This window comes from Tachysurus vachellii, chromosome 19 (assembly GCF_030014155.1).
Source record: "Tachysurus vachellii isolate PV-2020 chromosome 19, HZAU_Pvac_v1, whole genome shotgun sequence".
NCBI lineage: Eukaryota > Metazoa > Chordata > Actinopteri > Siluriformes > Bagridae > Tachysurus > Tachysurus vachellii.
Window position 1 is genome coordinate 17,623,460 of NC_083478.1, and position 27,688 is coordinate 17,651,147.

The following is a 27,688-nucleotide window of genomic DNA, read 5'->3' on the forward strand; positions in this document are numbered from 1 at the left end:
TGTTCAAGTTATTAGCAGAAAAGACAAACAACAAAACTTACATGATTACTTAGACCACCAATGTAAAGCAGACTAGGATTTTTTAAAGTACAGGTACTTGAAGAGCTAAGTTATGCTAGCTAGCGATTTATATATGCTGTGCATATATAAATACAAACATATATATTGGTTAGCCTGCTAACAAATATATATGACTTGGATGAATACAAATCTAAATGTTAAAATGAACAATTACGAAACGGTTAGCTATTGTTAGCATTCGAAACCAACTTGCTCAGTTGGAGGGTTTTTCTAAGTGTCATGTTTTGCAACTTTCTTCTGGTGAAAAGAATTACGGGATTACTTTCGTCAAGAACGAGGCATACGTATAACATTCTTAGGCTTGTGATTGAAATAGCGGTAGTGACCATTATTCAGACATGTCGAGCATCTGAAGTCGATCATTTGGGAATAAAAGCAAGTCCTGTGGATTGGAAGTCAAATTAGATTTAAAAAAACAAACAAACAAACAAACAATATAAATAAATACATGTACATACAGAAAATACAAGCAGGAGAAAACTACCGCTAATGATGAAAGTAGAGAAAGAGCGCACATTGAATGTTCAACATTTTATAAAAAGAAAGCATGCAGGTTAGTATAAAATGCCATGTAAATCTTACACACACACAAACACACACACCTACACACACACACATACACACTTTCTCATAATACAGCTTGTGACAGACCCAAATCTATTCAAAACACAAACCTCTGACTTCACATCATTTAGTTTTATCTTTGTTTTAATAGTGTGTGCTCAGGTGGCATAATATAATTATTTATACATTTATTTCACAGATTAGATAAATAAAACACAGGATAACGAGTATTTGACTTTTTTTTTTTTTTCCATACAAAATTAAACACAATTTTTGGTGACAAATCAGTAGAAGGCAATAAAAAAAAGCACCAGACCGACTTAAAAATCAGAAAAATTGAAAACAATAATCTAAAAGAAAAATCATTTAACAAAATGTATAAAAACATTATGAATCAAAGTAACATTAAAAATAAATATGGCCCGAAATATAACTAGAGCACGTTAAAGTGTAGTATAAAAAGATAATTAGAATAGATTTACTTCCTTTTATTCATCCGTACAGTATAATGACTAGAAGATAAGAATCTGCCTCATGGTATGATCATCATCATAACATTGAAATGACAAAGAACTGAAATGTAGATATAAAAAAAGCTTCATGATACAAATAACATTGTATGAAACTGGAAAGAACGGATATGAATATTATACAGATTTAGTGGATGAATTTTTTTGTCCTACTGTTTTGGACATAGCACCATTTAAAAAAAAATATATATATAAAAAACATTCATTCCAGATTGTACAAAACAGTGATCACATGGTTTCCATTGGCGTGAGCTGAAAGAGTTGCAGTCCTCCTGGCTAGAAGATTCACACGCTGATCGTCCATCTATAAGCTATCCTTATTAATCCTCCTTAAGATAAATGACAGCTTGCAATGTCACTCCAAAAAGCCCCAGTACAAACAGCAGATAGTGAAAACCACCAACCACCACCACCACCACCACCACCACCACCAAGAACTACTCTAGCAGCAAGGAACCTGACACCATGGTTATGCCACCAAAGGCTGTGTGAGGTAATGAAGCCTTGGAGCCGTATTCAGAGTCGGCGCTTTAATAAAAAGTTCTATCGACATTTAAAGCAAAGATTCTTGTATTCAGAGTCGGAATTTCCCTGAAGCTCTGCAGTTGCCTATCCCAACAAATTTGAGTTTCTTCGCCCCATCATCTGATCTTGATCCAGTACATTTGATTATTTTCCTTTAGTTTAAAACAAGCTATTTAAATCATGATTTTAATTTGTTTCTTTTTAATTTGTCTAATTAAATAATGCTGGTGTTTTTTTTTTTTTGTTAAATCAGTAAAGCTCAAAGCTCACTTAGATTTCATTCAGAATTTGAGCCATTAAAATACAGTTCTTGAGAAAAGCTCAAGACTAACCGCCTCTAATCGAGATACCGTCTTCTTGCTGGGTAAAAAAAAAACAACAATAAATTCAAGGTCTTTTAAGGGACATTAATATTAGTGTGTATTTAATATTGGTCTCAGATGACAAGAGAAATATTAAGCTAAGAATCAAATGCAACTTACGCATCAGTATTAACTGCATTACACAATTTTAGATTAATACAAATATTTATACGAGCTCTGAATACGACCCAAAGACAGCGACGTTAAATAAAGATACCTCAAAACTGGACCCTAATAATAATAATAATAATAGATCTTGTAATGTACATATTGTAAGCTACAATTTAAGGAACAATTTTCCTAAATTGTTTATTTGTTAGAACAAATATGTGGCCTAAGACGAGTAACAGTGTGAACGGTTTATATAATACTGAATGAATTCAAACGTCTACAACAAATCTGTTCTAAAGTCCCAGAGGTTTTGTGATTTTCAAAGAATTACACACCTACGTACCAAATCTAATCACTATTATTTTAAGTCTTTCACTTTTTAGTACAAAACTGAATTAAAAAGACAAACGTAGTTCTGACTGACTTTAAATTCCTGCTTGTTCAAGTCTGTGATTCAGTTCAAGCAAAGAAAACAAAACAAAGTTGAAAAAAATGGTTGGTTTCATTTTCTTCTGTGGTATTTTTCTGTACTAGAATTTCATCGATGACATGAACCTCCCTGTTGTAATGAATCGATTTGGTAACTGATTTTTTTTCCCCTCAATCTTTCACAAGCTGTATTGATTTCAAGCGTAAAGGTTTGACGAAGGCAGAGGACGAAGCTGAAGCCGTTTGATTAGTAAGGGAACGCACAGACAAAAATACAGATCGAGATCCAATGCAGTAAAGTTATTTCTTGATGAACGTTGGTCAAAAAAGACAAGTGGAAAAAAAAAAAAGAAATAAGCCATGCTATTGCACAGAGAGATAAAACTTGACAGAAGCGCAAGCAAGCAAAAAAAAAAAAAAAAAAAAAAAAAAAATGGAGACCAGAGCGAGGACATGCAGCTGTCATGCTGGAGGATAAACTGACAGGTGAAGTGTGAGGGATCTTAGAGAACGATGACTAAGAGACCGATTCCAGTCACGAACCTTGGACAAGAAGGTGGGCGGTGCCCTCGTCCACGGCCTCCATGTTGGAGCCGGTGCACACGTATTCCCCGGCGTCTTCGGGGCGAACGTTCTGGATCGTGAGGATGCCATTGAAGTCCATAGCACGGTCGGGGAGTTTGCCGTTGCCCCGACGCGTCCACACAAGCGTGTACGCTTTGAACTGTGTAAAGGTTCAAGCATGACAAATAGAACAAATTTCTGTTTGCATTCCGTAACTAGACAAGACCCAAATCTATCTGAATGTAAAATGCAGGAAAGATGGAAGCCTTACTTGGCTCTTGGCTGTGCAGATGAAGTTCGCTGTAGCTCCGGGGTTGACACGCTGGCGTTTCGGCTCCTCGATGAACACCTCGATAGGTTTGGATGGAGAAGCTGGTAGGAAGTGTGGATGGATGGATGGATGGATTATTAGAGACAGTGGATTTATTTAGAGTTAAATTGACTTCTGCTGAATGAGAATAACGTAACAGCACAAGAATCACACAACACACAGGTTTCCTATAACTAAGTAACGTGCAGAATTTGTACATGTATGAGAAAATGACAGAGACTCTTCTAATTTAGTGCAGAATCAAACGACAACGTTGAACGAATAAATGGTTTGGAAGTGGGCGATTTTTAATGCCATCGGTGATTTTTTCCTCTCATGAAGTCCTAGAGTAATCTGAACAAAATGTCTCATTCGTGTACACCGTGTTTAACTCCCAGTCCTACTTGTTACGATGATCTCAGCCCTGCTGCGGTTGGTGTTGAGCTGGTTACGGCAGGTGCATGTGTATACGCCAGCGTCGGAAGGCAGAACGGTGGAGAAATGCAACTCTTCTCCTGTAAATCAGAACAGTTCAACACCTTAATGCAGATGTACACACTTGCTGCCAAGTGCAGAATTAATAAATGCTTATTAATCTACAACCTGAGAGTAAAAATGAACGCTTTCAGCTAGCATGATATTTTGGACCAGCTCGTGACGACAGTACCTTGTCTGCGTCTGTCGGCTGAGCTGGAGATGGGACGGCCGTCGTCACGTGTCCAGTAGAAATAGTGCGGTGGAGGTCCAGATGCCTGGCACCTGAGGGTGACCGAGCTGCCCTGAGACACCTGCACCCTTTCAGGGTACACCTTCACCACCAGAGAGGCAGCTGATGTCAAAAAAACAAGCACACCGTAAATCTCCATTATTATGTAAGATTAAGAGGTCAACAACTTGTACAACTTAAAAGGTTTGCGATGGAAGGATGGAAAAGTAATGAAGGGGTTTTTCAGCTTCATCTTGAAACTATGTTTGTTTGCTGTGAGGAACTCACTCACCGCTATAAGGCCGGCATTTTTCCCTCTGTTGTGGATTTCCAACATATCCGGGTGCACAGCTGTTTAAAATGTGACAAGTGACTTAGAGCCAAAGAAGAGCACACACACACACACGCTGCTCAGAAGTAAGAATGCATCAAGCTTACCGCTCGCAGTACTGGCCCGTGTAGCCCGGCTGACAGGCTGTACACTGGTAGTCTCCGTTACCCAGACTCTCACAAGTGGGCGAGAATCTAAACAAAATGAAAGACGTTCCATAAATTTCTCATAACAGCACTCAGTTCTATTGTCAGCTCTAACGGCAGTTTCAGTAACGGAGAGCTTCTTGCATGGCGCTAATTCTGGTTGTAATCAAAACGTCCGCAAAGCACCGACACCTCCTTTTTCAAATGGGGAGGAAAACAGATTTGAACATGTTACACCTTTATAATCAGTTTCATCAGAAAAGCCTGGTTTTATCAGGAGGTTCCCAGGTTGCACCACAAATATAATAATGTAATAGTGTTTTATTTTTAAGCCTCACTGGTTGTCAGGGTCAGTATGGGGACAGGCGCAGGGCTGACAGTCTTCTGGGGTGCCGGCGGACGCGTCTCCAAAGAAACCGGCAGCACACTGCTCACACAGCTCACCCATGGTGTTGTGCTGGCAGCTCTGTCAACACGGAGAGAGAGAGAGACAGAGAGAGAGAGAGAGAGAGAGAGAGAGAGAGAGAGAGAGAGAGAGAGAGAGAGAGAAAGAGAGAAAGATAAAGAGAGAAAGAGAAAGAGAGAAAGAGAAAGAGAGCAAGAGAGAAAGAGAGTGAGAGAGAGAAAGAGAGAGAAAGAGAGCAAGAGAGAGAGAGAGAGAGAGAGAGAAAGAGAGAAAGAGAAAGAGAGAGAAAGAGAGAAAGAGAGAGAGAGAGAGAGAAAGAGAGAGAGAGAAAGAGAGCAAGAGAGAGAGAGAGAGAGAGAGAAAGAGAGCAAGAGAGAGAGAGAGAGAGAGAGAGAGAAAGAAAGAAAGAAAGAAAGAAAGAAAGAAAGAGAGAGAGAGAGAGAGAGAGAGAGAGAGAGAGCGAGAGCGAGAGAGAGAAAGAGAAAGAGAGAGAGAGAGAAAGAGAGAGAGCAAGAGAGAAAGAGAGAGAGAAAGAGAGAGACTATACTCAGTGGAAAGAAGCAACCTAAGTTAAAACCCATTATCTATATCACTACAATGGCTCCGAAACATCTCCAAATATATCTACAAGTCTTCAGACTCTACATAACATTGTCAGATGGATGCTAGAGTAGTGATTGATGGCTGCATGGTACCGTGCAGATGCCGGTCTCTGGGTGACAGGAGTCAGAATGGCCATTACATTCACACAGCTCACAGTGGCCGAGGTAGAGTCCTCCACCTGTGCGTGTGTAGCCCAGAGCACAGTCCTAAAACACACCACACCTTGGGTCAGAGTCATGTCAAAGATTCCGCAAACTTTGCATCACACTGGTGTGGGTAATTGGGTAACTGGTGTAAACCAATCCTACCTGACAGGACAAGCCCCGATACCCAGGTGGGCAATAGCACTGCTCCACATCCACAGCTCTTTCCAGGCCGGTAAAGTACGCCACGGCGGTCTCCATGCTGACCCCTGAGATGCTGGACGAGCGCATGACCGTGTGGTAAGAGGCTCGGATCAGGATGTCATCCAGGTCAGCCAGAACCATCAGCAGGTGTTCCCGAGTGGCGGGCATGCCATCAGGACGCTGCCAGTACTCCTGCAGAGAGTAACGCACCCTCCCTGTCAGTCATTTCACCTTCAGACCTTTTTATAACAGTTGCCCCAGGAGTAAAGCTTAAGCAGCGAATGTTTTCGGTTCATCTTACCTCTCGGAAGACAAACTCAAACTGACGGGTCTCTCTCGTCCCCTGCCCCCGCCTCCAATCCCGTCGAGCCACTAGAGTGATGTCATTGCCCTTGAATTGAGAAAGCCATTGTGAGGTCAGTATTTTATTTATTTATTTATTTATTTAAATAGATGGCTTCCTTTAAAAATATGATTTACAATGATCTGGATGTCGACATCCTCTATCGGAGCACCTCTCGGCCCAGGAACGTACGAGATGGTGTATTTGAGCTTTCCTCCGTAGGCTTGAACCTGGTAAAGCAGAATAAGAAAACGATCACAGTTAAATATTAAGAACAACTGGGTCATTGCTGTCAGTCAAAATTAAAACACTGTGACTGGAGAGGATGAGAAAGTGTTACACAACATACATCAGGGATCGTCTATTATTCATGCCAATTGGGCCTTATTTAGGAACAGGTATATTCTTGAAAAATATTTATAAGCACGTTAAAATCCACTTATTCCAGCAAAACATATCCTGCATGAAACATATCCTGTCTCATGAATAGCACCACAGCACCATCATCGATCGTATGCTTTCGGCGGTGGGGATTATACATTAGAATATTTCCTCATCCACTTTGGAATGAATCGTTATATACTGTATTACAGCTGCAAAGGAGCAAACATGGTGGCAGATTAAATCAACACTGGATAAGTCTCGTTACCTGGTCCCCATGAAACCTCTCAGGAAGCTTCCAGAAGAGCACGTCGTCTGAGTGCAAGTTAAAACCTTTGTAGACTAGAGAGTACTGGAGCGCATGTAGAATGAAAGGTACCAGAACATGAACAGAGGACAGACAGGAAGAAAAAGAAAAAATGAAAAGAAAAGCTTTGCAGGACAGCAAGGCCAAGCAGATCATCAGAGAACAGGCTTTCGGTTTCCTTACGGCTAATCGACTCCAATAAAAAAAAATAAAAATTGTGTGTTAAATTACAATGCCTAAGATGTTTATTTTGTGGCTTAATACGAAATTCTACTCCTGAAAAATGTAGAGACAAGAACCACCCTAAGGTCGCCGAGACAGGGTAATCCTGGCATACCTTCTCGCACTCTGAAGGCTTGAAACTGATTAACCAAGTGTTTTACAATAATAACACATTTTGTTAATAATTAACTCATGATTCAATGGCTTGAGTGAATGTTTATAAAGACTTGGTAACCGTGCTAAGGTTCAGGATCGCTGCTCCTCCTGAGGGTGGTACTTTCCCAAGCATTTCATTATGATGATGCCACACAGATGACTACCTTGTTGGAGGAACCGGGTGGAGCAGCATTGGCAGGTTCCACTGTGTTTTTTCTGAGCTTATCCTGTCAGTAAGACCAACATGCCAAACCAGCATAAAACCAATGTAGAGCAATGTTGCATCCAATTACATAAAAGTGATAAAATGCATTAATGGGAACCAATGATGGCAACTACCATTCGGTACCTTGACTGGGATAAGGTGTGGAGAATGGCCTGGTGCACCAGGGTGGGGTCCAGAAGCCCACACTGATGACTGTAAGCCTGAAGGGAGTAAAGAAGGAATGGAGGCATGTGCACCTGAACGATCCTCTGAACTAGAGGTTCTGACTGGAACCGAGGACGTAGAACTGGAGGATGAAGAGAACAAGGAGGCAGGTGGGCCCTGCGAGAAGTTGCCGATGAGCGCCCAGATTTCCTCGTCGAGTTTACGAACGTCGTTGCTGGATGTCTTTGGGAAGGTGGGTAGAAAAACGTGAACAAAAGGAACCACGAACCAAGATAAAAAAAAAAAACAAAAACGGAAGGACTTCCCATAGTGTGCACACATCAAGACATGCAAACTGTGCTTAATCTCAGGGATTATGCATCAAGATACCAAACAACTCCATGAGTTCTCATCTGGGTCGATATAGTTGTCTGTTATACAGGCAGCTGTCTTGATTGTAATTTACCACTTTATCCATTACCTAAAGTATCTCCATGCAAAGTGTTACCAGGTTTCACTCCTGAACAACAACACATGACACTGTGCATGCTACAGTACAATTCAAGCAAGCAACAAAGACAATCATTTGGTCTCTAGCCAATCCCAGACATCATGAAGACACTGTCGCAGGTTTTGGGCTGATCTAATTTTCTTGCAACTTTATTTGCATTAAGGAAGCTCCAACTTTAAGACAAAAGAACTAGCCAAATAATCACTAATGCCCCTTTTCCCCCGAGGCAGTTTGAGTGCTGGTTCGGAGCCTAATTTAGAACCAGTTCTTTCTTTTTCGACCGCCAAAGCACCGGCTCTGAACCAGGAAAAGTGGTTCTTAAGTAGCACCAAAACGTTGCTGGTCTAGACTTAAGAACCTCTTGTGTCAGGGGCTGTGGGCGGGGCTACTGTTAGCGCTTTTGTTAATGTAACTTAAGTATACTGATGTTTAATACACTTTTACTTTACTGCAATATGATCAATTATCAGCACACATGATAGTAGGTAGCTACATGCTAAGGCTAACTTTTTTCTGTGTTAATGATAAAATAATGTTATGTACTTTCATAATTACAACCTCTGTTTATACAGATTACATGGAGCTGCACGTACACGTCGGATTCGCCGAGTTTGGATGCCAATGTAGGTTCACAAAGCCATGAGCATTAAGAGTAAAGCAACATCCGCCATTGTTGATGTTCTGTTTGTGTTTGCCGCTGCTGCGCTAACGTTGGAAAGGCAAACCAGTTCTTAGAAGGTTCACCAGTGGAACCAACTTTGAACCAGCACCAGCACTAGCTCTGAACCAGTACTCGGTTCTTTTTGGTGGAAAAGGGGTATAATATGAGACGTGGAATCCCTGTCAGTCATTCCAGAGTCACATATTAATTAGCTTAGCCATCATTTTTATTGTGGGAAATAAAAACTCTGTTGGTGTATTTTTGATTGGCATCTTCGAGTGTAGGGGGGGCACGGTGGCTTAGTGGTTAGCACGTTCGCCTCACACCTCCAGGGTCGGGGTTGGATTCCCGCCTCCACCTTGTGTGTGTGGAGTTTGCATGTTCTCCCCGTGCCTCGGGGGTTTCCTCCGGGTACTCCGGTTTCCTCCCCCAGTCCAAAGACATGCATGGTAGGTTGATCGGCATCTCTGGAAAAATTGTCCCTAGTGTGTAATTGCGTGAGTGAATGAGTGTGTGTATGTGCCCTGCGATGGGTTGGCACTCCATCCAGGGTGTATCCTGCCTTGATGCCCGATGACGCCTGAGATAGGCACAGGCTCCCCGTGACCCGAGGTAGTTCGGATAAGCGGTAGAAGATGAATGAATGAATGAATGAATCTTCGAGTGTGATGATAAAATGTGGAACTCCTTCATAAAATGTATAAAAATTGCTGTTAACGGGCTCATGAACTAATTTACTAAAGAAACGGCGTTTAACTTAACTACTGTTAGCCTGACTAGAAACTCAAAGGCGAACGACACCGCAGTATCTTACTAGTTATTTGTTTCACACACATTAGCAGAGGTGGGAGTAAGTCACACATGTGTAAGTCACAAGTAAGTCTCAAGTCATGAATGTCAAGTCAAAGTCAAGTCGAGTCTTTTTTTTAATATTTGTCAAGCAAGTCTCAAGTCTCAAATTTTGCGACTTAAGTCTGACTCGAATCAAGTCGAGTCCCCCATCTCTGAGTCATTTAACTCAAGTCCGAGTCAAGTCTCAAGTCATAAATGTCAAGTCGAGTCTTTTTTAATATTTGTCAAGCAAGTCTCAAATTTGCAACAAGTCTGACTCGAATCAAGTCGAGTCCCCATCTCTGAGTCATTTAACTCAAGTCCGAATCAAGTCTCAAGTCATAAATGTCAAGTCCAGTCTTTTTTTAATATTTGTCAAGCAAGTCTCAAGTCTCAAATATGCGACTTAAGTCTGACTCAAGTCAAGTCATATGACTCGAGTCATGAATGTCAAGTCAAGTCGAGTCTTTTTTTTTAATATTTTGTCAAGCAAGTCTCAAGTCTCAAATATGCAACTTAAGTCTGCTTCGAGTCAAGTCATATGACTCGAGTCCCCCATCTCTGCACATTAGTATAGCGTATGCCTTTGTTTAACAAAGTAACCCACTGCAACCGTATCAGAAAATACAACACCAAGTCACTGCAAAACTGAAACACGCCTTCCATTCATTCCGCTTTACCTTGGGAGAGCGTTTCATACGTTTAAAGGGAGTCTGCTTCTGAAATGAAGGTAAAGTACACAAAAATGCACAACCAAGATAAAAGATCCCACAGTTTTGTTCTTCACATTGTATCCAACGATTGGCTCTACAATGTTTGAGCGATCTTCCTTCTCAAGCAAAAAGCTCAAACTACCATTTGTATTGATTGTTTATGTCTTCACCCAGGCTTTTAGATTAGATCACAATAACCGGATTACCCAATCTAGCTCTATGAACCAGCGTTAATCTGTAGAAGACATTAGCCTAAAATGAAGCTGTTAGCACTGGTTTCCAAAAAAAATTCCAAAATAATCTGCTTTTGCCTGTAGACAAGATAAGCGAGGTTGAACGTGCAAATAAAAGCTAAGCACAAAGCATCAGAAAAGAAGAATTGCAACAGCGAGAGAGAAGACAGGTTTCTCAAAGTGTGTGGTGTGTAAAGATTAAACCCACTAGATTATACCTTATCTCCCTGGTAGCTAGATGGCAGCTGCCAGAAGTGAGGCTCCTGGCTGTGGTGTTCGAAGTTTGTGAACGAGAGCTGTGTTCCGTCTGTGGACAACTCGACCGAGAAGCCGTTGCTGATACGGTTGGTGCGTTGCCGGTTCACGAGAGCGAAGCCTTGGGCATTTCCAGGGGCAAACACGGTGGTGATCTAAGGATGAGTGAGAAATCAGATCTTAACATGTGTCCAGATATTCACTAGTTTTAAAAAGAGTGAAAGCTTAAAGCATGTCTGCAGGCCTTACCCAGTCTCTGTACAAGGACGAACTGAAGCACTTCTGAGTGACTCCCATGCAGAAGCACGGCATGCAGCCATCTTTGTTGGCAGGGCTGAGGTTGAAGGTGCCAGGCTTGCAGATGGAGCATGAAGGACCCTCTACGTTCATCTGCACATTGAGAACACACAAAGAAACGTAAAATCCCACTCTTGGCTGCACAAACGGTACATGTATGCTGAAAGGTGTTTGTATCGTTACATGTACGTGCCTTGCAGCGACAGTTCCCGTCTGAACTGCAGCCTTCGCTTCCACGCTGGTCACAGTTTTGGCATCTCCCTGCAAACAGGAACGTTCTGTTCAATCCGAGCCACGATCCAAAACAAACACGCTGGATTTTACAGTCCTAATTAATCTTTGTCCCATCTTTGAGATGAGTTAAACATGGTGAAGACAGGAACAGTGATAAAAAGTCTTTTTGCATATCTTACAATTTTAAAAAAATATGCGCAAGCAATACATACCACTTTCTGGAGTGCAAAACTGTCCACGTTCGGGATTACCAGTGTATCCAGGTGAACATCTAGATTAGATTAGATTAGATTAGATTAGATTCAACTTTATTGTCATTGTGCAAGGTACATGTACAGAGCCAATGAACTGCAGTTAGCATCTAACCAGAAGTGCATAGATGGCTTATTTACAAGTGGCAGTGTAATAAATAAGGGTATTAGGTTCTACAGAAGGTGTAGTAATATGTACATATAACTGAATAAGGGTATATATAGTGTGGTTTTTAGTATAATACAGTATGAAGTGGTACGACAGGTATAGCTGTACAAAAGGAATGTCAGTATGAATATATACATCTACATATATATATATATCGTTACTGTTGGGCGGAAACCTCGTATGTCCAAATTTGGTCAATTTCATATTTTTTCACATATCGATGCTATTGGTCAGTCCGCACGTGGGTCTGTTATTTTTACAAGTTATTAACCAATCTAAAGTCTTGAAAATAGCTTAAGCGCAAATCTCATAACTCCATTGGACACTTCAACTGTCCACCTCTTCCTCACTCCGCGGGAGAGCTTCGCGGCATATTTCTCCTTAATAAGAGTCACAACGAATCAACATGTCTTCTGAGGTAAATGTCTTCAAAACACTGGGCTCAAGGAAAAAAAAAAATCTTGACCCCCGCTAGTTCTGGTGCTCCTCTGAGGACAGGAATTTAGCGCAAGACAATCCACTGCAACGCGGACTAAACCCTGTGCACTGCAGATAAGGTACGGCTGATTGATTGAGAACTTAAAATTAAGCACTCTGACAAGAACATAAAGGGAAAAGACAACATTTGCTTCAAGTGAAAAAAGCACTTTCACCAAAATTTCTTGGAAATATTTTTTCTCTGTACAATTTGAGTGCCTTGGAACCAGGGGCGGTTCTAGACCTTTTTTAGGGTGGCTCCAGCGCCCTGTCTGTCATCTCAGCCACCCTAAAATTATAAGTATAATTTTTACATTCATAAATAAACATTAAAAATTACGTTAAAATGCAGGACATGTCGTGGATGGGAAAGAAAATTTATCAGTTTGATCCAAGAGCGATTTTTTTACTTTGCTTTTACGTGCGTGCGTTGTAGTCTTTCAAAAGTGCGTTATTTGAACGGAGAAGCACAGGTACGCGCATCGTGCACATGAAGTCAGAGCTGGATGCATTTATCTATAATGTTAAATCGCCGCAAAGACGGCAACCAAAAGCAGTGAAATTTCACTATTCTTATTACCAGAGTTATCATATAATATAAAACCCGCCTAAGCACTACTTCGCCTAATTATTGGATGGAAGTGAGCGGTTTCGGACGCAGCTGAAAGAACCCCCCCCAACTAAAAACTCTTCGGATCTACACGATTCACACAAATGACATATTTTGATTAAAAACGGCGAATTTTGCCGAAAAGCGACTAGTTTGCAGGTATGTAACCGCCCTTTAGATGTTCGTTTTGGAGCCTACTTTCCCTCTTGGGGTCTAAAAAAATGGCTTGGTAGCCTCCACATGAAGTAGTTTCCCCTTAAGACCCCTTGACTTATAACAAGCATGCATGCCAACAGTCAGGACCTGTTTCCTGTTATTTTCAGACTTTCTGATTAATTCTTCTGCTTCCTAATGCTACTCGGCCCCCACTTCCCATCTGATGTGCTGTCTTCCAATCTGCTCAGGCAGCAGTCAAAGCAGTTCATGTCTTTTGAAGCTCTTATGTCATGTTTCAGGTCAGAAAGTTTACGAAGAAAAGCCTCAAGTCTTGCCAAAAGGTTATGTTGTTTGTGACCCTGTGCTTTAAAAGAGTACTCTTCTCTCGTGAAAGATCTTGTGAGGATTTTTGTGGCAGTTTTAGGCCATAAAAGAACATCTTCCCTCTGGTTGAGACTGGAAGAGAAAGAGAGAGTGTGATACTGGCTCTTGTCCAACACCTGCCTTTTATCAGCAACGGCATAAAAGTACATGACCGCGTTCCTCTGAAAAGACTCTAGCCAGCTGTTCTTCTGGATAGAAGTCTCTGTAGTTGTTTCACTTCTTATAATGTTGACAGCCATAATCAGAGAGAGGCGTTTCACACCAAACGTTTCACACTAAACAGATCTTGGCACTCAGAAGTTCACAAAGAGGGCATTTGAAATGCTGACTTTCAACCATGCTGATAAATTCTGTTAGATACAAACCCCGAACATGTTTACGCTTTAAACCAGAGAAAAAGCATTAAAACAGAGATAATGATAATGATAAATGATAAAAGATAATGCTTTGTCCTAATTAGTCAACGATTGTAAGTTAACACAATCTGACCTTTAAAAATGTCTTAGATTAGAGATGTGAGTCTATATCGATAGAAATGTTACGTTTAACGATCATTTAGCGAAACCACACAGACATTTTGACTAGGGTTCATGAATGGATATATATGAATCTATAGTTCACAGAAAGAGAGAGAGAGAGAGAGAGAGAGAGGCAGGCAGAAAGAGAGAGGGCAGAAAGAGAGAGAGAGAGAGACGGGCAGAGAGAGAGAGACAGAAAGAGAGGCAGAGAGAGAGAGAGACAGAGAGAGTGAGAGAGATTGAGAAAGAGAGTGAGAGAAAGAGAGAGAGTGAGAGAGAGAGAGAGTGAGACAGAGAGCGTGAGCGAGACAGAGAGCGTGAGCGAGACAGAGAGAGCGTGAGCGAGACAGAGAGAGCGAGCGAGACAGAGCGAGCGAGACAGAGCGAGCGAGACAGAGCGAGCGAGACAGAGCGAGCGAGACAGAGAGAGCGAGCGAGCGAGACAGAGCGAGCGAGACAGAGAGAGCGAGACAGAGAGAGCGAGACAGAGAGAGCGAGCGAGACAGAGAGAGCGAGCGAGACAGAGAGAGCGAGCGAGACTGAGAGAGCGAGCGAGACTGAGAGAGCGAGCGAGACTGAGAGAGCGAGAGAGACTGAGAGAGCGAGAGAGACAGAGAGAGCGAGAGAGACAGAGAGAGCGAGACAGAGAGAGATGCAGGAGGTTATATCATCCATATGGGGCAGTGGTGGCTCAAGTGGTTAAGGCTCTGAGTTGTTGATTGGAGAATTGCCCCAGCACTGCCAAGCTGCCACTGTTGGTCCCTTGAACAAGGCCCTTAATCTTCACTGCTTCAGGGGTGCTGTATCACGGCAGACCCTGCGCTCTGACCCCAACCTCCAAGTTGGGATATGTGAAGAAAATGTCCCTGTGCTCTAATGTATATGTGACCAAATAAAGGCTTCTTCTTCTTCTTCATATGCAGCTTGGCCAGTCCATTATCTCCATAATGGTGGAAAACAATCCCATCATTTCCTACATACTAGATTACTACGAGAACTGGAGATCTTACCCCTCACAACGCCTTCCAGTATAACCAACAGGGCAGTTGCAAGTAGGCTGTCCATCTCTGTCCAAGTAGCAAGATTTCGTCTCGCTGTGGAAGACAGAATTGACATACATGGGAAATCTAGCACATGCTCATGTATGACAATATGGACATTTTGGACTAACCTGCTTCCAGATGTGGGTCCAAAACAAGGGCACGGCCTACACGCGTGTATACCGCCAGTCACTGGATCACCATAGAAACTAACTTGACATCTTTCACATCTGGGTCCAGCTGTGTTGTGCTGGCATTGCTGTAACAGGAAGAAGGACAGTGATCACAAGCATTGAACCTTTGGGTTTCATTCTCAATAACATGGTTTCAATATAATAGCAACAACAACAACCGTTTCCATGGCGACTGCTTATTCTCAATGACCTGTATGTCAGATGTACCTTAGAATTAAGCCTAGTAATAATACTGAACAAAAAACGTGTTATTTATCAAAGAAAAGCTTTTAATTGGTAATAATAGGTAATAAGTAAGAGGGGTTTAAATAAAAAGATAAATGCTATTTTAATTTTAATAAAAAAATAAATAAATAAATAAAGTATTTTCAATCAATTTAACATAACAATAAAACATGCTGACATCAGACATACTGATAATGGAAAAAAGTTAACTTTGGGGTTACACAAATGCATGTGTCTGCATATGCATGCATGTGTGTGTGTGTGTGTGTGTGTGTACGCGTGTTTCTCCATCTGCATATGTAGGCGTGTCTGTGTGTCTGCACGCATGTCTCCATCTGCACGAGTGTGTGTAAGAGTGAGTGAGTGAGTGAGTGAGTGTGTGTGTTTATAAAGGAACGCTTACACACCAAGCATGCGCCCGTCTCTGAGTCACAGCTGCTAGCGTGTCCATGGCACTCGCACTTCTCACAGGTGCCAAGGTAGAGTCCCGATCCCGTGCGTGTGTATCCCACATCACAATCCTGCAAACAAAGCAGACGTCACGATCGTGCTATTTGTGCTGGTTTAATGACTCGGTGTTTAAATTTAGTCCTGAGGTTTCATACCTGGCAGGACGGCCCTCTGTAGCCTTGAGGACAAGCGCACTCCTCCACTTCAAGAGCCCGTTCGTTCCCGCTGGAATGTGGCACCGCGATATCCATCTGGATGTCACCAACACTGCGCAGGACACAAGACATGACCACCAGCAATCAGAAAACAGCCTCGATATCAAAATCGAGAGAATTCTCCTGCCTGACTGGTCTAAATTCTTGTAATCGGATTGCTCGGGAATAGCAGGTTTAAATGAATGATTCGAACAGGCTACTGTTACTATAGCAACAGCTCAAGCTTAGATTTTCATACCTGATGCTCCAGGTGATCTAAACCTCTCACTCACTCACTCACTCATCTTCTACCGCTTATCCGAACTACCTCGGGTCACGGGGAGCCTGTGCCTATCTCAGGCGTCATCGGGCATCAAGGCAGGATACACCCTGGACGGAGTGCCAACCCATCGCAGGGCACACACACACTCTCTCATTCACTCACACAATCACACACTACGGACAATTTTTCCAGAGATGCCAATCAACCTACCATGCATGTCTTTGGACCGGGGAAGGAAACCGGAGTACCCGGAGGAAACCCCCGAGGCACGGGGAGAACATGCAAACTCCACACACACAAGGTGGAGGCGGGAATCGAACCCCCAACCCTGGAGGTGTGAGGCGAACGTGCTAACCACTAAGCCACCGTGCCCCGTGATCTAAACCTAATTATTAAATATCAATAACTGTTGATATAGTAAAGTCTCCAAAAATCTCCTGTGTTAGTCTACGGAAAGGTGTTTTTTGGTTATATGACTTGTCTTTTGATTTCTGAGAAAAAAAAAAAATCTTACGTGATCCATGTTTAATCTGTTTAAAAGTTGTTATAAAAAGTTGACTGAGAAATGGTTTGTGATTAAACAGATGCAGACAGAGAGCGCGGTACACGCACCTGCTCTCGGCCATGTTGTCTGCGTAAGTGGCTCTGATCATGAAGACGGAGACATCAGCCAGGGCCATCAGGAGGTGCTCTCTAGTGCACGGCTGTCCGTCAGCTCTCCTCCACGCAGACTGGAACAAATCATTTCGGATTCATCGTACGGGAAACATTACTCTTAATCCAGTTAATGGAATCAACCATATCTCCTCACAGCATGACAAAAAAATGATAAAGGTAAGTACAAATTAAATAAGCACTCGATCAGTATAGACGCACCTCCCGGAAGGGAACGACGACGGTGGTAGGGACTCGGGGCAGCGTCTTGGTCTGCGTGTAGTGCTCCAGGAAGATGCTGTTACCCTGGAGAACCACATCAGGTTTGTTTTCGATCACCACAGAGCGTCCGTGTGTCTCATAACGCACCCTGTACCGCAGCTCTCCTCCGTACGCCGTCACCTTTTCGGAGGAAAAAAAAAAAAAACCTTCATATTTCTCCATCATCTAGAGAAAGTCGTTCTTGACCCACAGATCGCTATTAGATTCGCTTATTGAAGCACACAGATTTAGCTTTGAAAGATTTTCTAATTCATTCATTTACTTTTAATGCCGTTTTTGTCTAATTTTAAAGATGGTAAACACTCCTGATGTGTCACATCTCAAAACTACACTTCATAAAAACTGAATACGTGTCACGTCTCGAATCGAATTCTTGATTCTGATTGGTCAGAATAATCCAGAATGATCCATTTTCAAAACGGCTGCACAAAAAATTAACTCACAAGCTGAAAACGAAATATATATATATATATATTTCTAATCTAATATACATCTAAAGCCATCCTTAAAAATATTTTGGTTTGCAGTAACAGTAAAAAAAAAAAAAAAAAAAAAAAGTACAATTTTGGTGATGGTGATTACGTAGGTATGAATTTAAACAAATTAGCATATCGTGACGTCACTGACTGGGTTTTCAACCCGTGCCTTCGGGCGCATCATTGCAAACCTCATTTTGACGCAGGCTATATAGACCACAAACAAATTTGTCTGAACGGTGACCGCGAACATTTTGTTTACTGCAGCCGCAGCCATCGTTACCAAGCGTGAACACGTTGACTCTGACAGTGAATGAGAGGATGAGACGACACAAACACACAGGCCGTAGTGTGACATCCGTTAAACGATAGTGTAAACATAGATGACGTCACGGATTTTTATTTAAAAGAAAGAACGTAGCCTTTGTTTGTATGTAGGCCTGGGCAATTTATATATTTACAATACTTACTAAAATATAATTAATATTATTTTATTGCTTTTGTATTAGTTGTTTGAAGAGTAAAAAAAAATTGGTCGGTCTTAACACAAATTTACAACCGGAAAGTCGGTCGGACTTAAAGCAAAAAAAAAAAAAAAAATAATTGAGTCGGTCCTAAATTGACAGGGTCGGTCAGGTTACGGCAAACAAGCATATTTTTAAGGATGGCCTAATTGTCGCTATGGTGACACTCTGTGTATTTTGTCTTTTATTCTTTAAGAGAACGGGGAAAAAAAAAGCTAGAACACGAGTGTGAACAGGAACACATATTTTTTTATGTTAGCAGATTGCTGTGAATTTCTAAGGAATAAAACAGTTCTGGATATTATAAAATAATACACAGCTTTGCACCTTGTCTCCCCGGAAGCTCTCGGGCAGCACCCAGTAGTAGATGTCGTTGGGGATGTTGGCGAACAAGCGATAGACGATCTCAGAGCCGCCCCTTTGGGTTATATCCTCTGTGATGGTGCGAGTGCTGCCTTCGTTGAGGAGAGAAAACAGCTGCCCGTTGACGCCACCTCTTACCTATAGATACAACCAGAAAAGCTCACTGACATGAGACTCGGGAGGGTCTGGAAGGGCATGCGGTGTAAAACCTGCGGCAAATCTAATACGCAGGCCAAGTGATCCGCTGTGGCGACCCCGAATAGAGAGAAACCGAAACAAGAACAACAACAATTTAAGGTAGAACCTTAAGGAGATTCCATTAAAATCTTACACAGACATAGATTTGGATGCTAGTAAGTTCTCGAACACCAATAATCCTGCTAGAAAACGCTTAAAACATGAACACCCTAGTTACAGTGTGTCAGGTTTAAGCTCGTTACCTGATCTCTGGTCCAGGTAGAGCTGGCACATTCCTTGGTCACTCCCATGCAGAAACACTGCAAACAGCCTTCTGGATTTCCAGCAGAAAGATGGAATGTTCCTGGCTTGCACTCGTCGCACAAAGCTCCAGCCACATTGGCCTGCGAGGCAAAACATTGCAGACGAAAGTCAAACAAAAGTCATTGCAAACAAGGTGAACACAGGCTGAGATTAAAAAAAAAAAAAAATCCATCAATTAAAAAGATTACCTTGCAGTTGCATGGTCTGCTGCTGGAACTGATCGTTCCTTTGTTGTCACATCGTGTATAATCTGAAAAAGGGTTAAGACGCAGCCCTGGTCATGAAATGTTTGATATAAATATATATATGAGCGAGAAACTCAGGATCAGTAAACCAAAAAGGTTTCCTAAGAAAGTAACATCATGCTGTACCTTCGCTGTATGGAATGCATTTGCCACTGGGCTGAAGAGGATTTCCAACATATCCGGATGCACACCTATGAACAACAACAACAACAAAAACATCAGCCTTCTTCATCAAATGAACCTCATTAAAGTGAGGATAAAAGAGCAGCTGGAAAAGCGTAAATTCCTCACTTCTCACAGCGGCGTCCCGTGTAGCCGGGTGCGCAAGCGTCGCATGTGGCCTGACTGTCCACATCCAGGAAGCAAGTGTCTGAAAACCTGAAAACAGAGACGGCGCCGGAACTTTTATACTCTAAATATTCAGGAGATTAAGTGTGAGTGAATGTGTGTGTGTGTGAGTGTGTGTGTGAGAGTGTGTGTGTATGTGAGTGTGTGTGTGTGAGTGTGTGTGAGTGTGTGTGTATGCGAGTGTGTGTACTGTATGTGAGTGTGTGTGAGTGTGTGAGAGAGTGTGAGTGTGTGCGTGTATGTGTGTGTATGTGAGTGTGTGTGTATGTGAGTGTGTGTGTATGTGAGTGTGTGTGTATGTGAGTGTGTGTATGTGAGTGTGTGCGTGCGTGTATGTATGTGTGTGTGTGTGCGTGTGTATGTGAGTATGTGAGTGTGAGTTGGTGGAGTGTGATAGGAAGCTCTAACCTGCGAGAAGTCTCTGTGTAAGGACAAGGACAAGGCTTACAGTCATCCGGTCGACCCCGACTGGGATCACCGAAGTAGCCGGGCCGGCATTTATCACACTGTGGACCCTCTGTATTGTGCTGACAACTCTGAGAGAGAGAAAGAAATAAAGAGAGAGAGAGAGAGTGAGTGATAGAGAGAGAAAGAGAGCGAAAGAGAGAGAGAGAGTGAGAAAGAGAGAAAAAGTTTTTTTTTAAATAAAAAGCCCTGATTATGAAAAACAAAAGCAGGTTCCAATAAAAACCAGATGTAAAGGTGTGATTTACCAGGCAGTGTCCACTGACAGGGTCACAGGCACTGGCGTGGTTGTGGCAATTACAGCCAGCACATGTGCCCAGGTAAGGACTCCCAGGTACCCGCTCAAACCCGGAAGTACATGACTCACAGGACAGGCCGGAGTAACCCGGCGGACACCTATGAAAGACGTGCGTTTTTTAAGAGCCAAAACGTTTATTTTAAAGTTACTGAAGTTAAGGTTAGGGTTAGATTTAGGATCACGCATAAACACATTGACGGTAATGACAGATAGTAAGAAGAGCCTGTGTGTGTGTGTGTGAGAGAGTTACCTGCACTCCTCCACATCTCTAGGCTGGCCATCTAGGCTGAACGCTGCGGTGGTGGTATCCATGACGATGTCACTCAGACCCACGCTGGCCATGCGGTTGTTGTAGATGGTGCGGATGCTGATGCTTTCCAGGTTAGCCAGGGTCATCAGGAGATCCGTGCGACTCACCGGTTGCCCAGACGAGTGTTGCCAGTTTTCCTGAAATAACAAACATCGACAATTTGTCAGAATCTAATCTGAGGTGCTCTGTTGTATTACACAACTACACAAATATGTAAAACCTCACTACATTTCCATTTAGCAGCATCTGTGCCTGGTGACTGACCTCAGTGAATTTGATCTCTCTCTGATTTTTAACATTGGGGATTGTGGGGGAGCCGCGGCGGTAAAGTAGTCTGTTGCCGTTACCCCTCAGCACCACGTCAGGCTTGTCCACTGGCTCGGAGCCGTCCCTCTGCAGCAAGTAGCTCACCTGATATCTCAAATATCCTCCGTAAGAGTCCACCTGCCACACACATCTCTCATCGTCATTGATTAAATCAGTTAAGAAAATTCTAATTGAGTTGAATTGATCTAACGTCGCTATGTTTTTCTGTAGAAGTGTGGACGGACCTTGCTGCCCAGGAACTGGCGTGGAAGAGTCCAGTAGGATTCCAGGTCCAAGAAACGGCGAGACAAATCCACCAGCTGGAACTCCCCCACATCTGGATTCACTATCATCTGAGTGGAGGACAGGGGCGGAGGAGTGCCTGGCCGAGACGGGAACGACACGTTGGCTCCTGAAAGGTGAGGATGAAGAGGATATAAGGAGATAAAAAAGGAAAAAGAAGTGGGACAGAAGGATACAGGTGCGTTAACACGATCCTATCCAACACCATGTTATCTGCTACCTTTAAAGTTTTCCTCCTCTGTGAAGCGAAGTGAGATCTGACTGCGGTAGCGTCCGGTGCTTTGGCAGTTCTTGGTGATGCCGGCGCAGAAGCAGGGCACGCAGCGACCGCCGACGTTAAAGTGTCCTTCGGGACAGTTACCTGAGAGGAAACACAGAGACACGGACATTTGATCGACATAATGAATAATATCCTCTTTCTCGCTTAAAGAAACCTATTACTGCAGTAGGTTTGTCAAACATTGAACACTTTTTACTGGGATTTGACCATTTTTTTTTAGACCTGTTACTTAAGTAATTAGTCATCGTAAGTGTTGGCCTGAGCTAAAGCTTACTGGGGACTCGAGACAGGGTTAACACTCCATCTGGAATGGCGAACACCAAGCCTTTAGCATTTATGGCTTCACACGTGTACGCGCCCTGGTCTCCTTCCTTCACATCACGGACTGTCAGTGTCCCATGGCCGTTCTCGCTGGTCATCGTAATCCTAGAGACACACAGAGAGAGATAAAAAGAGAGCGCGAGCGAGAGAGAGAGAGAGAGCGAGAGAGAGAGAATGGCATTTTAGGTCAGATTTAATAACTTGGCCCATTTTCTCCAATCTGAACTTTCTGATGTTAAAGGCATGTTAAAATCCAATAAAACAGAACAAACAATGGCGGCTATTTTCCATTGGGTTTCAGATGACCACTGCTGACATTTTAAGATCCCAACACAAAGATGTTGGAAAGAATGAGGAACCGAGAGTGTTAATAGATGATCATTATACAGCAGAAGCTATAGAGCATTGTCTCTGGCAGGATGACACCGCTGACCAAACGACAATTTTAGAGTCCTAAAATATCCTCCGGTCTGCTTCTAATTACCCACAAGCCTGAGTATAAAGCAACCAATTATTCTCTCCATTTTGTTTTGAGAAAGAAAGAAAGACAGACAGACAGATAAAGTCAGAAAGAACAAAAGAAAAAGACAGACAGTCAGAAACAGACAAGAAAGACAGACAGGCAAGAAAGTAAAGAAAAACAGACAGACAGGAAAGGAGTGTGTGAGTGTGTGTGTGAGTGTGTGTGTGTGTGTGTGTGAGTGTGTGAGTGTGTGAGTGTGTGTGAGTGTGTGAGTGTGTGAGTGTGTGTGAGTGTGTGAGTGTGTGTGAGTGTGTGAGTGTGTGAGTGTGTGAGTGTGTGAGTGTGTGAGTGTGTGAGAGTGTGTGAGTGTGTGAGTGTGTGAGTGTGTGAGTGTGTGTGTGAGTGTGAGTGTGTGAGTGTGTGAGTGTGTGAGTGTGTGAGTGTGTGTGTGTGTGTGTGTGTGTGTGTGTGTGTGTGTGTGTGTGTGTGTCTGTATATGGTAGCCTAGTGGGTGGTTAGGCTACTGATCAGAAGGTCATGGGTTCGAGTCCCAGGTCCACCAAAGCTGCCTTAACCCCCAATTTATTCTATTAATCTTTATATTAACCTTTTGTTCTATGTTTATGTTCTGTAAAGCTGCTTTGAGACATTGTCATTTGTAAAAAACGCTATACAAATAAACTTGAATTTGAAATTAAAAGGAAACACAGAAACAGACAGACAGGAAAGAATAAGAGAAAGAATTAATGAATGAAAGAAAGAAAGACAGGCAGAAATAATAAAAGAATGACAGACAGACAGACAGACAGACAGAAGATGATCAATGAAAAACTATTCAACCAATCAAAATCCAGTGGATCAAATTGGCTGAAGCAGGAAGGAGTCGTACCTGTTACTTGATGGAATGTGCCCCCAGTTAAGCCTCCAGGTAATGATAGGAATGGGCATGCCCATAGCGGTGCAGGTAAAGGTCACTGTCTGACCTCGTGATGCTGTAATGGACTGTTCTGGTGGACTGGTCACAACTGGAGCAGCTAAACCGATAGAAATAAGGGACACTCTCATTAGCACTCAGCCTCCTGTACGCATGAGGAAACTCAACACCACGGACAACATGCTTCTCCCAAATCAGTGATGTGGGACTGTGATGTATGTGGCTCATTTAGTGACATTTACTGATATAAATAATATATAATATATTGATCACAAATGTGTTTCAGTTCAAACATTTCAGTTATTTTAAGGTTTAAAGGATTTTAAAGTGTAAAGGTTTATTGTAAACATTCATTTTTCAGATTTCTCACAATAATCAGACTTCAGACTAAACATGTCTTTAACCCCCGTATTGCACATTTAAGGCAATTCAGCCAATGCGTAAAAAAAAAAAATAATAATAATAATTGAAAAATCAAACTGGATGAACAAAAAAAAAAAAAGTTACATTCAAAAATGTCAAAAAATGTTCAAATTTAATTACATTCACAAAAATGGTACTAAATTCCCTAAAGAAAAAAAAAATACTTCAGTTAATATATCGCATTGTATCTGAAGATATTTTTCAAACTTAATTTTAGAAGAAAAAAAAAAAAATTAAAACCTTTGAATGTATAAAGACATTAACAGGTCTAGAGAAAGACAGAGAGAAATACGAAATGAAGAGAAGAAGAAGAAATAAAGAGAGAAAAGCCATTGTGGTCGGTGATGGCTACCGAGTGGACGTTGTAAGAAGTAAAGAATGCCTTACCACAGGCGTACTCATCAGAGCGGTCAGGACAGTCAGGCTCCTCGTCACACTGGTAGCTGGCAGGAATGCAGGTCTGGTCACTCAGACACCTGAACTGCTCCGGAGCGCACACATCCCCAGGCTTTTTAGCAGCTACAGACACACAGAACGTTCATTAGGTCTTAAAAAAAGGGGGTCGTACATTAAAGGACCATATAAGGAAGTAGATTAAGGGACTGTGATAAAAAAAAGCGGCGCAACTTACGACAGTCGATCTCGTCAGAGTTGTCATGGCAATCGTTATCTCCGTCGCAGCGCCACAGTTTGAGAGCGCAGCGCCCGTTACGGCACTTAAACTCGTTGGGTTCGCAGGGTGAAGGAGTTCCTAAACACACACACACACACACACACACACACACACTTGTCGTTACTATCCAGAGGTGGGAGTAAGTCACACATGTGCAAGTCACAAGTAAGTCTCAAGTCATGAATGTCAAGTCAAAGTCGAGTCTTTTTTTAATATCTGTCAAGCAAGTCTCAAATACTGTATGTGACTTAAGTCTGACTCGAGTCAAGTTGATTTCCCCATCTCTGAGTCATTTAACTCAATTCCGAGTCAAGTCTCAAGTCATGAATTTCAAAGTCAAAGTCAAGTCAAGTCTTTTTTAATATTTGTCAGGAAAGTCTCAAGTCTCAAATATGTGACTTAAGTCTGACTCGAGTCAAGTTGATTTCCCCATCTCTGATCATTTAACTCAAGTCCGAGTCAAGTCTCAAGTCATGAATGTCAAGTCAAAGTCAAGTCGAATCTTTTTTAATATTTGTCAAGCAAGTCTCAAATTTGCGTCTGACTCGAGACAAGTCATATGACTCGAGTCCCCCATCTCTGTTACTATACCTGTGAAAACCTTCCATTCTCATAGTAAGTAATGGCGCTATGTTAAAATCTAACCTCAAGCGTACAGCTGTTCTTTCCACGCTTTAATCAAACTCTTACCGCACTTCTGCTCATCACTTCCGTCGCTGCAGTCGGGGTCTCCATCACACACGTAGTCTTGGGAGACGCACTGTCCGTTCTGACAGGTAAACTGATCGGCGCGGCACGGCCCGGGACGCGGGGGGGTTTTGATCTCTGCCGTGGTGCGTGGTATTGGAATGGGTGGAGGAGTAGCAGGAACAGCTATCAGAAATGGCATGGAGGACATCTTTAATTCGTTAATGAACCACATTTCACTTCAAAATGTTCAAATTTTAATTTCTTTAGTCGCGTACACGATCGTGCACCAATAGACGTGCGACGGAATGCTTTTTATAACTGGCCGCCTTATAAAAATAGAGTGGAATTGGATAAAAATAAAAGATAAATAAATAAAGATAAGATAAATAAAGGAGAAGATAAAATAAATAAATAAATAAATAAAATAGAAGCTATAGAGAATGAAGAAAAGATACATAGACAAAATATAAAATAAATAAATAAATAGCAGCTATAGAGAAAAAAGAGGAAGAAGAAGAAGAAGAAGAAGAAGAAGAAATAGATAAAGAGGAGGAAGAGGAAGAAGAAGAAGAAATAGATAAAGAGGAAGAAGAGGAAGAAGAAGAAGAAGAAGAAGAAGAAGAAGAGGAAGAAGAAGAAGAAGAAGAAGAAATAGATAAAGAAGAAGAAGAAATAGATAAAGAGGAAGAAGAAATAGATAAAGAGAAAGAGGAAGAAGGAATAGAAGAAAAAGAAGAAGAAAAAAATAGATGAAGAAGAAAAAGAAGAAATAGATAAAGAGGAAGAAGAGGAAGAAGAAGAAGAGGAAGAAGAAGAAGAGGAAGAAGAAGAAGAAGAAATAGATAAAGAGGAAGAAGAGGAAGAAGAAGAAGAAGAAGAAGAGGAAGAAGAAATAGATAAAGAGGAAGAAGAGGAAGAAGAAGAAGAAGAAGAAGAGGAAGAAGAAGAAGAAATAGATAAAGAGGAAGAAGAAATAGATAAAGAGAAAGAGGAAGAAGGAATAGAAGAAAAAGAAGAAGAAAAAAATAGATGAAGAAGAAAAAGAAGAAATAGATAAAGAGGAAGAGGAAGAGGAAGAAGAAGAAGAAGAAGAAGTAGAAGAAGAAGAATGAAAATAATAAGAACGTTGAACAAATAAGAACAAATTTGAACGCTTATACTTACTGCAATTAATCTCATCGCTCATGTCCAGACAGTCGGGTCTGTTGTCACAGACAAAACTCAGAGGGATACACACTCCGGTTCTACAGCTGAACTCGTCGCTGGAACAGGGCACAGGTGGACTGGGCTTCACTAACAAAAAGAGCGACAATCAGTGAGAGAAAATAAACCAGACTCGGGATACGGTTTGAATTCATCCTCATGCAAACACACCGATATTAAACGACTACAGATTCTCTCTTCGCACTAACGGCGCATTCACTTCTAGCGTTCTTTCTCTTCTCATTCGAAGAACCTGTGCTCAAACCACATGCAGTTCCTGTTTAGATATTTTATCAAGCATGTCACCGCATGAGAGCTCGAATCTTTGCGCTGAAGAAACAACATACAACGTCACAGTGTACGATCTACTGTCACACGCTGTACAGCCGTGCATGCAAAGCGTCTCATTCTTCTCGTCTGCTATGTGTGTCATGCACGTCCATGCATGAGAAGGTCCGTTCCTTGCTGGTAGGTTTCTCACGAGTGAAAACGGCCGCACTCTACAGACGCCGTGCAGCAGGCATGGCACACCACAAACCTGGAGAAGCTAGAGGTTCCACATGGACGGTCGTATCAGCTACAAACCAGACATAAAAATCATCTTTATCATCGCAGTTTGGTTGACTTGACAAATACTGGAAGGTAATAAACAGCCTAGAAGGCTACAAGCAGCAACAAACCTTATGTATGTCACGATATAATGATCAAACTGTTGAATGAAGTGTGAAAAAACCTCTAGGCATGCTAGGGGTTGCATAGACCAATAATCTGGTAATCCGTCTAGTCTCTGGACCTGCCTGATATATCCTGGTTCCACCAATCAGTTCCATCCTTTATCCATCGATTTCTCACCCCATATAGTACACAGTGACAGAAGGGAAATTATTTCTTACTATCAAGATCATGACATATGGGTTCCTGGTTCCTCTTAAAAGCTTCTTCTTAAAAGCCCTATTCGGACGGGACTAGTTTTACAGGGGGTCGTTAGAGAAATTTTAGTTTCACAGACGTACTTTGTGATTTTAATCCAGTCCGAATCTGCCATGTCTGTCTTTTTCTCACACGACCTGTGTAAAAATTCCAGCGCAAATTACCTACTGTTTTTCAGCAAAATCGGCGCTCCTCTGAGAAATCTAATCCCGTCCG

The 27,688-nt window shown here is 42.1% G+C and overlaps 1 protein-coding gene across 2 annotated transcripts in view; it reads right to left on the bottom strand.

Moving 5' to 3' along the window:
- The window catches only part of hspg2 (heparan sulfate proteoglycan 2), a 111,202-nt gene that overhangs the window by 41,115 nt on the left and 42,399 nt on the right, over positions 1-27,688 (bottom strand). The window contains exons 7-45 of one of the 2 annotated variants that reach the window (XM_060895024.1): positions 27,081-27,119; positions 26,504-26,632; positions 25,340-25,522; positions 24,608-24,727; positions 24,364-24,495; positions 23,509-23,653; positions 22,110-22,261; positions 21,776-21,916; positions 21,498-21,664; positions 21,211-21,390; positions 20,887-21,083; positions 20,587-20,734; positions 20,282-20,409; positions 19,817-19,903; positions 19,652-19,716; positions 19,469-19,530; positions 19,220-19,360; positions 18,744-18,917; positions 17,357-17,536; positions 17,093-17,211; positions 16,159-16,270; positions 15,961-16,074; positions 15,266-15,393; positions 15,105-15,188; positions 11,742-11,800; positions 11,489-11,556; positions 11,248-11,388; positions 10,962-11,153; positions 6,496-6,588; positions 6,317-6,406; positions 5,977-6,207; positions 5,761-5,874; positions 4,998-5,125; positions 4,621-4,707; positions 4,475-4,533; positions 4,144-4,305; positions 3,881-3,991; positions 3,438-3,538; positions 3,146-3,326 (exon numbers count right to left, since the gene is read on the bottom strand). In XM_060895024.1, coding sequence (XP_060751007.1) covers positions 3,146-3,326; positions 3,438-3,538; positions 3,881-3,991; positions 4,144-4,305; positions 4,475-4,533; positions 4,621-4,707; positions 4,998-5,125; positions 5,761-5,874; positions 5,977-6,207; positions 6,317-6,406; positions 6,496-6,588; positions 10,962-11,153; positions 11,248-11,388; positions 11,489-11,556; positions 11,742-11,800; positions 15,105-15,188; positions 15,266-15,393; positions 15,961-16,074; positions 16,159-16,270; positions 17,093-17,211; positions 17,357-17,536; positions 18,744-18,917; positions 19,220-19,360; positions 19,469-19,530; positions 19,652-19,716; positions 19,817-19,903; positions 20,282-20,409; positions 20,587-20,734; positions 20,887-21,083; positions 21,211-21,390; positions 21,498-21,664; positions 21,776-21,916; positions 22,110-22,261; positions 23,509-23,653; positions 24,364-24,495; positions 24,608-24,727; positions 25,340-25,522; positions 26,504-26,632; positions 27,081-27,119 — 4,944 coding nt within the window. The remainder of the gene's footprint in view (positions 1-3,145; positions 3,327-3,437; positions 3,539-3,880; positions 3,992-4,143; positions 4,306-4,474; positions 4,534-4,620; positions 4,708-4,997; positions 5,126-5,760; positions 5,875-5,976; positions 6,208-6,316; positions 6,407-6,495; positions 6,589-10,961; positions 11,154-11,247; positions 11,389-11,488; positions 11,557-11,741; positions 11,801-15,104; positions 15,189-15,265; positions 15,394-15,960; positions 16,075-16,158; positions 16,271-17,092; positions 17,212-17,356; positions 17,537-18,743; positions 18,918-19,219; positions 19,361-19,468; positions 19,531-19,651; positions 19,717-19,816; positions 19,904-20,281; positions 20,410-20,586; positions 20,735-20,886; positions 21,084-21,210; positions 21,391-21,497; positions 21,665-21,775; positions 21,917-22,109; positions 22,262-23,508; positions 23,654-24,363; positions 24,496-24,607; positions 24,728-25,339; positions 25,523-26,503; positions 26,633-27,080; positions 27,120-27,688) is intronic. The other variant, XM_060895025.1, reaches the window with a different exon arrangement.